This window comes from Canis aureus, chromosome 13 (assembly GCF_053574225.1).
Source record: "Canis aureus isolate CA01 chromosome 13, VMU_Caureus_v.1.0, whole genome shotgun sequence".
Lineage (NCBI taxonomy): Eukaryota > Metazoa > Chordata > Mammalia > Carnivora > Canidae > Canis > Canis aureus.
In genome coordinates, this window is record NC_135623.1 from 27,432,033 (window position 1) to 27,447,654 (window position 15,622).

At 37.1% G+C, this 15,622-nt stretch overlaps 1 protein-coding gene across 16 annotated transcripts in view; it reads left to right on the top strand.

The window, feature by feature from the left end:
• The window catches only part of NAV3 (neuron navigator 3), a 1,006,607-nt gene that overhangs the window by 905,475 nt on the left and 85,510 nt on the right, over positions 1 to 15,622 (top strand). For 14 of the 16 annotated variants that reach the window (XM_077845591.1, XM_077845595.1, XM_077845596.1 and 11 more), the window contains 4 exons: positions 7,774 to 7,906; positions 8,545 to 8,815; positions 9,795 to 10,503; positions 12,582 to 13,070. In XM_077845591.1, coding sequence (XP_077701717.1) covers positions 7,774 to 7,906; positions 8,545 to 8,815; positions 9,795 to 10,503; positions 12,582 to 13,070 — 1,602 coding nt within the window. The remainder of the gene's footprint in view (positions 1 to 7,773; positions 7,907 to 8,544; positions 8,816 to 9,794; positions 10,504 to 12,581; positions 13,071 to 15,622) is intronic. The other 2 variants (XM_077845601.1, XM_077845603.1) reach the window with 1 other exon arrangement.

A 15,622-nucleotide genomic window follows, 5' to 3' on the forward strand; every position in this document is an offset into this window, starting at 1 on the left:
AGAGACAATGTAAGTAAGAATGGAGCCAAATGAGAGAAGAGAGGCAATAACACTTAGATTTTACGACAGAAAGATTAATACGTAATGTGGGTAACTGTGTGGTAATGAAAGGGAGAATAATTTTTAAAGGGAAATGATATAGTCTAGGCAGAGTGATTTTGAGATGTTGACAAGATATCCTAGCAGTAGGCTAGAAATGCTGATCCGATAGGAACAAGTCTGGTTATAGATGTGAATCTAAGTGTCCTAATCATAGAGGTGATATTGAAGTTGTGGAAGACTAGGGAATTTCCAAGGAGGAATGTAAAAGGTGAGATAAGATTAATTTCTGAATATTGAGGAATTCAGAGGAATCCCAAAAACAGGGAAAAAAAGGATTTGGAGGACTCTGTGAACCTTGCAAAGGACTTGTAAAGACTGAATCTGAAAAGACTCATAATTGATATATTTCAAGAGAGAAGGGGTGAAAAGATGGGAGACAGGGAGCATAATGCTAATCAAGCCATGGGACATAATTCCTGGACTCTTAGACATGTCATTTAACCTGCCTGAACCTCTTAATATTTATAATGCCTGCCTCATATATTTATTTGGTGATTATAAAATACATATTAAGTAATTAGAAGAGTAGGACACATAGTAAGCACTCAATTCATGGGTTAATTGACCTTTGTGAAAGCAATTTCAGTATTAGGAGGAAGATTTTGGAATCCAGAAGTAACACTAGGCTTTTAAAATTTGAAGAAAATTATATTTTTTGAAGTTTTTATATTTTATATTTTATATTTTAATTCCAGTTAGTTAACATACAGTGTTACATGAGTTTCAGGTGTACAATATAGTGCGTCAACACTTCCATACATCACCTGGTGCTCATCACAAATGCACTCTTTAATCCCCATCATCTATTTCACCCATCTCTCCACCCACGCCCCCTATGGTCACCCTTAGTTTGTTCTCTATAGTTCAAAGTCTATTTCTTGATTTCTCTCTCTCTCTCTCCTCGTCCTCCTCCTCCTCTTCCTCCTCTTCCTCCTTCTCCTCCCCCTTTACTCATCTGTTCTGTCTCTTAAATTCCACATATGAGTGAAATCATATGGTATTTGTCTTTCTCTGACTTACTTTGCTTGGTGTAGGATAGCTCTATTTTTAACTTTTTGAGAAACCATCACACTGTTTTCCACAGTGGCTGCACCAGTTTTTATTCCCACCAACAATGTACAAGGGTTCCTTTTTCTCCATATTCTTGCCAACATTTTTTTCTTGTGTTTTGATTTTAGCCATTCAAACAGGTGTGAGGTGGTATCACATTGTAGCTTTGATTTGCATTTCCTTGATGATGAGTGATGATGAGCATCTTTTCATGTGTCTGTTGGCCAGCAGCATGTCTTCTTTGGAGAAATGTCTGTTCATGCCTTCTGCCCATTTTTAAATTGGATTATTTCCTTTTTTGGAGTTGAGTTTTTATAAGTTCCTTATATATTTTGGATACTAACCTTTTATCAGGTATGTCATTATCAAATGTCTTCTCCCATTCTGCAGAATGCCTTTTAGTTTTGTTAATTATTTCCTTCACTACACAGAACCTTTTTGTGATGTAGTCCTAGTCTTTTATTTTTGCTTTTGTTTCCCATGCCTCAGGATACCTATTTAGAAGAAAAGTAACTATGGCTGATGTCAAAGTAGTTACTGCCTGTGCTGTCTTCTAGGATTTTTATGGCTTCAGGTCTCACATTTAGGTCTTTAATCCATTTAGAGTTTATTTTCATGTGTGGTGTAAGAAAGTGCTCCAGTTTAATTCTTTTGCATGCGACTGTCCAATTCTCCCAATATCATCTGTTGAATATATTGTATTTTTTTTCACATTGGATAGTCTTTCCTGTCAAAGATTCATTGACCATATAATTGTGGGTTCATTTATGGGTTTTCTATTCTGTTCTACTGAACTGTGGGTCTATTTTTATGCCAGTACCATACTGTTTTATGACTGCAGCTTCGTAATGTAACGTGAAGTCCAGAATTGTGATGCTCCCTGCTTTGCTTTGCTTAATCAAGATCACTTTGGCTATTTGGAGTCTTTTGTGGTTCTATACAAATTTTAGGATTGTTCTAGATCTGTGAAAAATGCTGTATTTTGATAGGATTGCATTAAATCTGTAGATTGTTTGGGGCACATGATAACAATACTTCTTCCAATCCATGAACATGGAATGTCTTTCCATTTATTTGTGTCCTCTTCAATTTCTTTATCAGTATTTTATAGTTTTCAGAGTACAGGTCTTTCGCTTCTTTGATTAGATTTATTCCTAAGTATCTTATTATTTTTGGTGCAGTTCAAAATGGGATTGTTTTCTTAATTTCTCTTTTTGCTGCTTCATTATTGGTGTATAGAAATGCCACAGACTTCTGTGCATTGATTTTGTATCTTGCAACTTTACTGAATTCATTTATCATTTCTAACAATTTTTTTTTGTGGAATCTTTTGCATTTTCTATATATGGTATGTCATTTGCAAATAGTGAAGGTTTAATTCTTCCTTACCAATTTGGATGCCTTTTACTTATTTCTATTGTCTGATTGCATGGCTAGGATTTCCAGTACTATGTTGAGTAAAAGTCATGAGAGTGGGCATTCTTGTCTTGTCCAGACCCTGGAGGAAAAATGCTCTCAGTTTTTCCCCATTGAGTATGATGTTAGCTGTGGGTTTTTCATGTGTGGCCTTTATTATCTTGAGGTATGTTCCCTCTAATTCTCCTTCGTTAAGGAATTTTATCATGAATGGATGTTGCACTTTCTCAAATGCTTTTTCTGCATCTGTTGAAATGATCATATGGTTCTTCCCTTTCTCTTATTGGTGTGATGTATCACATTGATTGTTTGCAAATATTAAACCACTTTTGCAACCCAGGAATAAATCCCACTTGATCGTGATGAATGATTTTTTTAATTTGGTTTGCTACTATTTTACTGAGGATTTTTGTATCTATGATAATCAGAGATAGTGGCCTGTACTTCTCTTTTCTTGTGATTTCTTTATCTGGTTTGGTTATTAGGGTAATGCTGGTCTCATGAAATGAATTTAGGAGTTTCCCTTCCTTTTCTATTTTTTGGAATAGTCTGAGAAAAATAGATGTTAAATGTTCTTTAAATGTTTGGTAGAATTCACCTGTGAAGCCACCTGGTCCTGGACTTTTGTTTATTGGAAGTTTTTTTGATTACTAATTCAATTGCATTGCTGGTAATTGGTCTGTTCAAATTTTCTATTTCTTTCTGATTCAGCTTTGATACTTTATATGCTTCTAGAAATTTATCCATTTCTTCTAGGTTGTCCAATTTCTTGGCATATAGTTTTTCAGAATATTCTCTTATAATTGTTTGTATTTCTGTGGTATTGGTTGTTATTTCTCCTTTCTCATTTGTAATTTTATTTATTTGGGTCCTTTCTCTTTTTTCTTGATAAGTCTGGCTAGACATTTATCAATTTTATTGATTTTTTTTTCAAAGAACCAACATCTGGGTCATTGATATCTTCTATTGATTTTTTAGTTTCTATATCATTTATGTCACACTCTGTCTTTTGACTGGAACATTTAGTCCATTTACATTCAAAATAACTATTGGTAGATATATTTATTGCCATTTTATTGCTGGTTTTGTAGTTGTTTCTGAAGATTTTCTCTGGTCCTTGCTTGGCTTTCTCTTTTTCATGGTTTGCTGATTTTCTTAAGTCATCTATTTGGATTTCTTTCTCTTTATTCTTTGCATATTTATTAGTGGTTTTTGATTTGTGACTATCATTAGGTTTACATTTAATATCTTCTGCAAATGGCGGTCTATATTAAGTTGATTGTTGTTTAAGTTTGAACACATTCTTAAGTTTGAACATATGTCCTCACACGTTTTAGGTAAATGGGGATGTATTTTTTTTTAATTTTTTTTTATTTATTTGTGATAGGCACACAGTGAGAAAGAGAGAGAGAGAGAGAGAGAGAGAGGCAGAGACACAGGCAGAGGGAGAAGCAGGCTCCATGCACCAGGAGCCCGACGTGGGACTCGATCCCGGGTCTCCAGGATCGCGCCCTGGGCCAAAGGCAGGCGCCAAACCGCTGCGCCACCCAGGGATCCCGGAGATGTATTTTATATTCTTTTATTTTCTGAGTTTTGACTGACTTTTTATAGAAATGTTCATTTTTCTTGCTTTTGTGTTTTCTGCCTTCATACTGTCACTTTTGGTATTTCCTTTCCGCTTACAGAGTCCCCTTTAGTATTTCTTGGCAGGGCTGGATTAGTGGTCATGAACTTGTTTAGTTTTGTTTGTCTGGGAAACTCTATATGTCTCCTTCTATTCTGGATGGTAGCCTTGCTGGATAGAGTATTCTTGACTGCAGATTTTTTCCCATTCAGCACGTGAAACAGATTATGCCAGTCCCTTCTGGCTTGGAAAGTTTTTGCTGAAAATCTGCTGCTAGCCTTATGAGGTTTCCTTTGTATGTAACTGTCTTCTTTTTTCTTGGTGTTTTTAAAGCTTTTTCTGTACCACTATCTTTTGCCAATTTAATTACAATACGTCTTAGTTTAAAACTGCTATTGTTAATTTTGTTTTGGGTTCTCTGTGCCTCTTGGATTTGGATATCTGTTTCCTTCCCCAGATTAGGAAAGCTTTCAGCTATTATTTCCTCAAATAAATTTTCTGCTCCCTTTCTCTGTCTTCTTCTTGGACTCTATAAAATGAATGTAATTACATATGAAGGACTCACTGAGTTCTCTAAGTCTATTCTCATTTTGCATAATTCTTTTTCTTCTCTTCTGTTTGGCTTGATTAGTTTCCACTACTCTCTCTTCTAGGTCAGTGATTCATTCCTCTGTTTCATCCAGCCTGCAGTTCATTCCATCATGTGTGTTTCTGATTTCATTTATTGAGCCCTTCGCCTCTGCTCTGTTATTCCTTATCTCTGTATTAAGGGTCTCACTGATGTGTTCCACTCTTTTCTTAAGTCCAGCAAATATCTTTGTGATCACTACTTTAAATTCTGTATGAGGTATGTTTCTTATATCTGTTTCACTTAGAGTTCTGGTGGTGGCTTTGTCCTGTTCTTTCACTTGGGACAGATTCCTCTGTCTTCTCATTTTAAGTCTCTGTGCCTACTTCCATGTATTAGAAAAGTACGCTGCATCTCCTGCTCTTGAAGGTAATTATCCTTATGAAGAATAGTGCCTATAGTGTGGTGCAGGGTATAGCCTCCTGCAGTGTGGTGTTCCCTATTCCCCAGGGCTTGATGACTTCAAGAAGTATCTTGAATGTAAGCTGCATGTGCTCTGCTGTTGTGTCCTGGACACTTTATCCTTCATCCCAGTCATCTGCAGAGGCTGTCATTGCTTGTGGGGCAATGTTTGGTCCTTTGCCTGACCTTGCTGAGTTTTAGCTAGATATTGCTTTGGTATGCTTGTGAAATGAGAGCTGTCATCACTGCTTCCAGAACTGAGGCTCTGCAAAACTCCAGGGTCAAAAGACATGGACCCTGGACAAGTGTTTCATCCAGTGTGCCCTTCACACTGGGACTGTGATGGTCAATTCCATGAAGCATGTGAGTAGAGTGGGGGAACAGCTTGGTGTAAGCATGTTAGGTAGCAAGTGTGGGTACTGAACTGGTTTCCACGGGTTGCCCTATGCTTGTGCTAAGGGATAGGGGAAGGGAAATGGTGCTGGCCAGTTCCTTTGTTTTTGGAGGGGTCTCTCCGTGAATGATACCTTTGTGGGACATGCTCCAAAAAGAGCAGATAACCTTTACACTGTGTGCCCCAGGTGCTCTTCAGATCACTATTTCCAAGCTGTGTGTCCCCAAGCTGCTTGCCATGCCTTCTCTCCAGGAGCAGTTCAATGCTCTTTGGGCTCTTCCTGGTTGCAAGAACTCATGAACGTAGGCCACTTTTTGCTTTCCAAGCCAATTGTTATGAGAAATCATTTGCCTTGTGCACCCTGTGGGCTTAGAGAGTGGATCTTAAAAGTTCTCATCACAAAAAAGAATTTGTAACAATTGCATATTAAATAAACCTTTGTAGTAGTCATTTTGTAACAGATGCATTTATCAAGTCATTCGTTATGTTGAACACCTAAAACTGATATAAAGTCATATGTTAATGATATCTCAATGAAAATACAGTTGTTATTGATAATCTGACTTATAAATATCTTTTATAATCATGATGTTTTATGCTATCAGTAACTAATATCACAAAATATGCAGCTAGGGAGGGGTCATCATTAACACTATTTACTATAAATTCAAATTTTATTTTCTTCTAAATAATTGCATTTCTTTTTTTTTTTTTTTAATTTTTTTTTAAGATTTTATTTTATTTATTTATTCATGATAGTCACAGAGAGAGAGAGAGAGGCAGAGACACAGGCAGAGGGAGAAGCAGGCTCCATGCAGGGAGCTCGACGTGGGATTTGATCCTGGGTCCCCAGGATCATGCCCTGGGCCAAAGGCAGGCGCTAAACCGCTGCGCCACCCAAGGATCCCAATAATTGCATTTCTTATTGGTTTCATATGTCATCTCAATACGTTACTATTATTTTGAATTTATGATATGACTTATCAAATACACATAACAGAGTAGGAAAAGTATCAGTTCACCACCATACTTCTGTGGTTTGCTTATGCTTTCATTAAGGATATTCTTTTGCACAAGGTTTTTAAAGACACTTGTCCATTTTGTGAAACTTAACTTTTATCTGTATCTAATATATGTATCCCATTGTGCATGAATTTGTTTAATAGAACACAAGTAAGCAGCAATACATCACAGTAGACTGAGAACCAGCCAGTAAATGAGAGAACTGTGTCCCACCCCTTTGAATCCTGGAGCTGCCATTCTCATTCAACTTAACCTGCTTATCCTACATTTCTTCTGCATCATCTGACACACTGGCTCCGTGAGCGTGTTAGCCTGCACATGAATATTAATGTAGCCTATTTTATTTTTTCTTCTTTAAATGTATCTAACAAATATATTCAGAATTTCAGATTTTTTTTTTCTTATGGCCCAATAGGTTGCCTTGTTCATCCTTTGAGGCAGGTGCATTCTATTTTGGAATATATGGCTTTGATAAAGAGAAGTCTCTGACCAGATGTGAATCTTTGATCATTTTGATCATTGGCCCAGATATAGCAATGAAGTTGTATTGAGAAAGACCAAAGGCAGGAAGGCCAGATAAGAGGTTATTACTTATTGTCAGGGCCAGAAACTGTAAGGTATGGCAGGAGCGATGATATGATAGAAGTGAAACTCAGTGTCCAAGAGTTGGTGAATCATTAGAAGTAGTTACTGAGGGAGGAGAAAGAATGAAGAATGACTTTCTGATTCCTAACTAAAGCACAGTTTGGCTTTTCTTAGCGTTCAGAACAAAGAATGAGTTCTTATATGCTCTGTTGCTTTTCTCCAGGGGGAAAAATAAAGGAATTGGTGGTCTTATCCTTTCCTGATACCATGCAATATTTGCAGCAGTGTTTTCATTCACTCTCTAGATACTCCCCTGGAACCTGGATCTGCACTAGACACTGATTCTTTGCAAATATCAGATAAGGTTATCCTCAGAACATCATTCAATTCTTATTTACTATGATTCTCCAAAGATGAAAAGTCAATAATTTTTCCATCATGAGAGTAAAAAAATGAGTATTATCTTCCCAATACATGTATATGGAAATATAGGTGACTTGCCTTGTGCAAGTGTGTTTACTTCCTTGCTGCTCTGTGTCCTGCCTTTAGCTGGGATGACAGCAGCTCTGTGAGCAGTGGTCTCAGTGACACCCTGGATAACATCAGCACTGACGACTTGAATACCACGTCCTCAGTCAGCTCTTACTCCAACATCACTGTCCCCTCCAGGAAAAACACCCAGGTGAGAAGTGGCTGCTTTCTTTCTCTAATGCTTCTGCCAGCTTTTTCCCTCAATCTGTTGTATATCAGAATAAAATACAGTACACCCTCCGAATCTGAAATAATTGCATAAACTTAGAAGCTTGTGTATACGTATTTTTTCCATTGATTACAAGCCTCCCTGAAACACTTATTTTACCATTTCTCCTTTTATAATACTGATAGTTTTTAACCCTAGAAGTTATTTTAATTGTCTAATTTTAGATAGTTCTTGATTAATTTTATATTGATCTCTGAAATAAATTACTACATCTCTTGAGAATGGTAAATCAAGAATGGATATTAGATAATTAAGTTTTATCTTGTCCTCTTTTCCCTTGTTAAATTTGACATAGAAAATTCCTTCTCAGGAGCATTTAATTGGGGTTTTCTGCACATATTTATTCTGACATTCTCTAATATGTGCAAGTGAGAATTATGTGGCTAAAATTAATGAAACTTAAATGAAGACATAGATAAAAATAGGAGTCATTGGATTTCTTTTGAAATAGAAGTCAGTGCTTCATTTTTTTAACCAGTTATCCAAAAGTACATTTCAAGGCCGATTCACACATTGTAGATTTTTCTGCACAAAGTTTCTTTGTAATATTTTCCTCATAGCTCAAGACAGATTCGGAGAAACGTTCTACAACAGATGAGACATGGGATACTACTGAGGAGCTGAAAAAACCGGAAGAGGACTTTGACAGCCATGTGGATAGTGGGGGCAAGTGGAAGGGTGTTTCCTCAGGCCTTCCTGAAGACCCCGAGAAGACGGGACAGAAAGCATCCCTGTCCATCTCACAGACGGGGTCCTGGAGAAGAGGCATGTCTGCCCAAGGAGGAGCGCCATCCAGGCAGAAAGCTGGCACAAGTGCACTCAAGACCCCCGGTAGGCTTGTCATTTCACAGCTGTTATGCAAAAATGTTTTAATTTATGGTTTCCATTCAATCTTTGTTCTCTTTAATAATAGCTTTATTTTTAATTAAATCATATTCTTCTCTGTATGGTTATTTTCTTCCATGTAAATGTCACATACTTTACCCTGCAAGTCCACATGAATATCACAATCTAGGCATTCTCTAGAGAGCACCATTATAATTTGGGGCTATTGAGTGTCTCTATTCTGCCGTAGTCATTTCTGTTCATGTGGAAATAAAAGAAATCTGCTTAATAAAAATGAGACTGCTTTCCCTCTGACTTCCTTATGAAAGTTTGGAATATTTATGTGAAGTATTCCACTAATTTTCACTACTACCACTGAGAATCAAGACCAATCACACTAATCTAATGGGTTGGAATTCTGGAGATATGAAACATCATTTGTGAATTTTACTTTATGAAATAATAGAGTGGAAGACTTCTGCCAAATTGTACCATCTTTTTTTTTTAAGATGCTCTTTCTATTTTTAAAATGGTGCCTAATTTTAAATAGTGCCATTTGAAGTAGTTTTGTACCAGGAGACTCTAAATATAAGCATCTTACAGATAGTCAAATAAATTCTTTTTCGAGCACTTAGCTTGATAAGATTAAGTGCTGTCCTGATAAAGGGAGAGCGTTGTGAGGTTTAAGACAGTAATAAACTGCAAAAATATGTGTTTTCACTTTATCTCCTTCATCACTCATCACATTTCCTTTAGCCATTATTTTCATAGATTTGTACTCAATCCTCACAATATATTAAAGCACATACCTATCTAGATCTAAATGGGTATTTAGGAACTGAAGTAATATAAAGATGTCTAAATGGGTATTTAGGAACTGAAGTAATACAGAGACGTATTCACATGTTTACACATTGTTTAAAGAAAGGTTATTATGTAATCGTAATGTGCAGGCATGTATATTTGTGTATTTCTCATTACTTAGGGAAAACCGATGATGCCAAAGCTTCTGAGAAAGGCAAAACTCCTCTAAAAGGATCATCTCTACAGAGGTCTCCTTCAGATGCAGGAAAAAGCAGTGGAGATGAGGGGAAAAAGCCCCCTTCGGGCATTGGAAGGTCAGCTGCTCCTGGCTCTTTCGGATTTAAGAAACCAAGTGGAGTAGGGTCGTCTACTATGATCACAAGCAGCGGAGCCACAATAACAAGTGGATCAGCAACCCTGGGTAAAATCCCCAAATCTGCTGCCATTGGTGGGAAGTCAAATGCAGGGAGAAAAACCAGTCTGGACGGTTCACAGAATCAGGATGATGGTGTGCTGCATGTGAGCTCAAAGACTTCCCTACAGTACCGCAGCTTGCCCCGCCCTTCAAAATCAAGCACAAGTGGCATCCCCGGCCGAGGTGGACACAGGTCCAGCACCAGCAGTATTGATTCCAATGTCAGCAGCAAGTCAGCTGGGGCCTCCACCTCGAAACTCAGAGAACCTACTAAGATTGGGTCAGGGCGCTCGAGTCCTGTTACTGTCAACCAAACAGACAAGGAAAAGGAAAAAGTAGCAGTCTCAGATTCAGAGAGTGTCTCTTTGTCAGGTTCCCCCAAATCCAGCCCTACCTCTGCCAGTGCCTGTGGGACGCAAGGGCTCAGGCAGCCAGGATCCAAGTATCCTGACATTGCCTCACCTACGTTTCGAAGGTAAGAATGTGTAAAATGATGCTGGGAAAATTTTTAAAATGCTATACTGTAGGATACATGCGAACCATTTATGTATATATATATATAGACTATTATGTGTGTCCTAAATCCTATATCCTAAATATGTAGATATATCACCTAAATATATGTTCTAAGGTACATATATCTTAGAATCTTTTATTTAGTTTCTAAGTACTGTGGATTTTAAAAAGCTGATCATACAGTTAGCTAGCAAAAAAAAAAAATTGGTGTTCATTTGAGAAATGCTCAAACTTCTCAATTCCACTATTGTTCTAATATTAGCAACACAACCAGCATTTATAAGAAACTTAAAAGCAGATGGCAGTACTGGGGGATAGTGATAAAATAGAGTAATCGCGTGTTCCATTTCCCTAGGTTTTCAACTCTTCTTTCCACAGTTAAAAATAAAACAAAATAGGTCTTCATAACTCTTGGTATTAATTTCCAGTGTTTATGATCTTCTGGCTCTTAATGAGCGGATGATCATGAATGTAGATGAAATCGTTTTTCATGTAAGAGATTACATTGGACAGATCAATGCTGTACCGTATCTTGACATATTAATGAAAATCAAGATATGATATGGACAGAACTTGAAAAAGTTTGTATGGTGCAAATAGGCTAACGACTAAGGAATGGGTGAGATTTTGTAGCTTCATCAGCTTTCTCTGATGGACTCTGATAAGCAGCATAACTTGGTTTCTGTATAGGAACTGTCTTTGGTACTCAGTATGTGCAGTTCTGCTGTGAGAACTTGTGGTATTAAAATACGAATATATTTTAAGTGGCTGGAAAATACATACCGTTAAAGACTTGAGACAAATGGTTAAACTTCTCTGGGTCTGTTTCTTTGCCCCTGAAATGATAGAGTATGATTTATAATCTCTTACGTGTTACGTATTTTTAATGTTTGTTTTTATTATGATAAGTAAACCAAGAACCTTGATAACTGGGGAGTAAGGGGTCTTGTAACACTTACTTGTACGTTTTAAGCAATCCCAGATACATGATTGTTTGAAAACCTAGAGGTTATATTCCTCAGTAGAAATATTAATTCTGAAAAACTGGCTTTTTGAAATGTTGATTCTCACTGGAAAGAATAATGGCTTGTAGTGGGAGTAATTATTTCTGTTGCTTAAGTAAAAGCCAATAGTGCCCTCCAGTGGCCCATTACCTATGAAACAATTTCTCATATTCGTCATAAAATATGTCACTATAGGAAATATGGATTTCATTGCAACTTAATTAGCTGGTAATCATTATGCCATTACTTCATATCACTTTATTTCCATATTTACATAAATTCGATTATACCATCTGCTTCATTTACAAAACTAAAATGTTTTCTGAACGAAACTCCAACATCTAAGCACCAGCGATGTTTCAAATCACTATTATAAATGTGTATTTGAATAGCACTGGCAACTGACATAAAACCCTTTGGTCTTTCTTGGGGAAAATACACACAAACCAACATGTTGCCAATAGTGTCCAATCTTGTTTCTAACCAACGGCTCTCTGACAGTCACTCAGGCCACCAGATAGGTCACATTACCTCCTAAACCTTGCCTTAAGCACTCCTTTTAGATTTTGAATGAACCGTTACAATGAAAAAAAAAAAAAAAAACAAAGAAAGAAAATTTTTAAGTATTATATACCGAATGCGTAGAAGTTGTTTCATTATAATGGATCTGTAAATAGGTAACAGCAAGTGTGCTCCAACTCTTTAATTTTCTCCAAAGATTCTCATGGTCACTTAAACTGTGAAAGCCAAGGATTTTCATGTTTGATCTACTTTTGCTTTGCCCCCCCTTCCCCCCCACCCCCACCACCTGGGTGTCAGCCCAGTACCGGCTTACCCTTGTGGTGACACGTGAGATTTTTTTGGCACTAGATTAAGAAGTTCAAGTTTATAAAGTTCATTAACATAGAGACAGGAGGTGCTTGGCAGCGTGGTACGCCAAAGCACACCTGGCTCTGTGTACTGTAACCCTAAATATTAAATGTGGATATCAGTGTCTTGGAACAACTGAAGTTGTTATTTGTTTTTCTTTTAGGTTGTTTGGTGCCAAGGCAGGTGGCAAATCTGCCTCTGCACCTAATACTGAGGGTGTGAAATCCTCCTCAGTAATGCCCAGTCCTAGTACCACATTAGCGCGGCAAGGCAGTCTGGAGTCACCGTCGTCTGGTACGGGCAGCATGGGCAGTGCTGGTGGGCTGAGTGGCAGCAGCAGCCCTCTCTTCAATAAACCCTCAGACTTAACTACAGATGTTATAAGCTTAAGTCACTCGTTGGCCTCCAGCCCAGCATCGGTTCACTCTTTCACCTCAGGTGGTCTCGTGTGGGCTGCCAATCTGAGCAGTTCCTCTGCCGGCAGCAAGGACACTCCGAGTTACCAGTCCCTGACTAGCCTCCATACGAGCTCTGAGTCCATTGACCTCCCCCTCAGCCACCATGGCTCCCTGTCTGGACTGACCACAGGCACTCACGAGGTGCAGAGCCTGCTCATGAGAACGGGTAGTGTGAGATCTACTCTCTCAGAAAGGTGAGCTTTTCTAGAGGCATCGATGAAGTCTTCACTCTCTCCTCCCTCCTCCCCGACTAAATCCCCTTGATGTCACTGGGAGTGCCACTGTGCAAAGGACCATAAAACTGAAGAGAGAGAAGATTAAGGAGACTGGGCCTTTTGTTTGCTCTTATTACCAAGTTCGTAGAAGGAAAAAAAAAAGCCATTAAGAATAGGATATTTGTATAATTAAGTTTTTTAATATGAATGCATACGTATATACCAAATAGGCAATTTGAATAAAATTCAAAACGTTGTATTTATGTATTAAATGATGTCTTCTCAAGACATGTTAATGATTTGGCCTAAGCTCCAAGACAGCAATAGCTTCTTATGATAATTTAAGCATTTTTTAAAGACCAAATTTAAATGGATTCTACAATTATGCTCTGAGCGATATGTTAAGTTTACTTTATTAGCACTTCTGTGGAAAATAGCAAAAAGGTCACTGGGGAATCCTAGTTGAATTGGAAAAAAAAAGTCAATTGTCAGATAGGAATTCTTAGAGAAAATTAATAACATCAGTGATGTTTTTAATAGGCCCCTTGAAAATAAATGTGTTTCCCGTTGGTTTAAGGAGGTTTTTTTTTTTTTTTTAACTTAACCATGAGAAACACATAATGAGGCATGTCTTACCAAATATATTTACCAGAAGGTCTCATATTAACGAAAAAGTCTTTAGATTCTTTCACCCTAAAAATCCTTTCTCACATATTATGGTCCTGACTCTTTCCCCCTGGAAAATGTCCTGAAGTTGACACTTTTTCCCCCCCGATAACCTTAAAGTTGTTGACCTAAGGCTTTTAGAAACACTCCTGGCCACACGTCTTAGTTGTGTTACTGTGTGAAAGCACTCCTGGCCCTGGAAAATGCCTGATATCATTCCCTAATCTTTTCTTCAATCTATTACTGGGATAACATCATCTCTTTTCCAGACTTCCAGCCTTACTCCCAGAATTATTTTTTAAAACCTTGACTAAACCTCTCACCTAGACTCTTATCGCATTGCACTAGTTGCACTAGTTGTCCCATTAACCTAACACTTCCCCATTGCTCTTCTGTTTGTCCTGCCTTTGTGAAGTGTCGCAAAGCATTGCTTCCATCCACAGCACCTCCTGGTCCCCTCGTGGATGTGGACACCCATGCCCATGAGACATCCCCCTGGTAAAAGAATTTTAGAACTGAAATGTTTATGCTTGATAGTTTCTATGGTGGGCTACTTATTGCAAAATAACATTTTTCTGCATAAACAAAAACTGGACCAAGAGACACAAGACAAAGATGAGAGAGACTAAACTAGAGGCCTTTGCATCTATGTCTCTGCTAGTTTTATTATCGTAGCTAGCATACATGAAGAGCAACTATAGCCACAAAAACATTGGCTGTAAGTACTGTTTCGTTTAATTTTTTATCTCAGAAGCTAGGCTTCCTACAGCATCTTGGATTTGAATTTCCATACTTGAAGGTAAATGGCACCCTCATATGTCATTTTCAAAACTTATAACAAGTAAATCAAATTATGCTGAAAGTCTGTTAACAATCTATAGTTTTATGAATGTATCTTTTGATTGTATACTGATATGGGAGGAATCCAAATAATAATTTTATAATCACACTGCCAATAGGTCATTATTTATTAACCCAAATCACCCTCCAGAATACTGTTTTTTTAAATTATATATTTGGCTGCAATAAGTTGACCATTTAGCCATCAACCCATTTCTCTGGCATTTAGATATTAAAAAATCAGAAAAATAAACAAGGAACAATTTGTAACCACGTAACCCTCAAATCAAACCCGATGATAAAATTGAGTTTTATGGATACAAATGCAATGCTAATTTTTTACTTTATCTATATTTTAGCAGAAGTCAATATACATTTTCACTTAGAAATACACTGGCAAATATGCAGTCACTTATTTTCTTTAAGCAAATCTTCTTGTTGTTGGTCAGTTTTTGAAATAGACCAGCTTTACAAATGAAAGTGTTCCAGTATTAAAAATAGCCAGATAAGCAATTTTTCTAAAATAAACCGTAGGCTAATTTAAAGTAAATGCATATTTTATCCTGGATTCTTAGTGAAATATATTGATGAATATTAAATTGTTAAAAATAAAAATACTTTCCTAGATATAATATATGATATAAATATTTTTTAGTTCCCCCTAGGAAATTACTAGATTGAAATAATTTTTGATATGAGAGTTGTATTTTTTCTTTCTTGGGAACAAAACTGCAGGCAGTCGTAATTTATTCTAATCCTTTAAAGTACATTCAAAAAAGTGTATGATCTGTTGAAGAGAAAATTAGGTCCTATCAGAGATCCTGACGTAATTAGAATTAAGCAGTCAGCAGAATGCTGGACATGCTAAGGAAACCAAAGAGCCATACCTGACAAAAAGTGTGCTAAAATGTAAATATTGAAAAGAAAGTAATTAGAGTGAGATGTTGGGGCTGTATAGAAGTTCACAACTTACCTGTTGATCTACAATTTCAAAAAATTTTATTGATATATTCATATCTTAATAT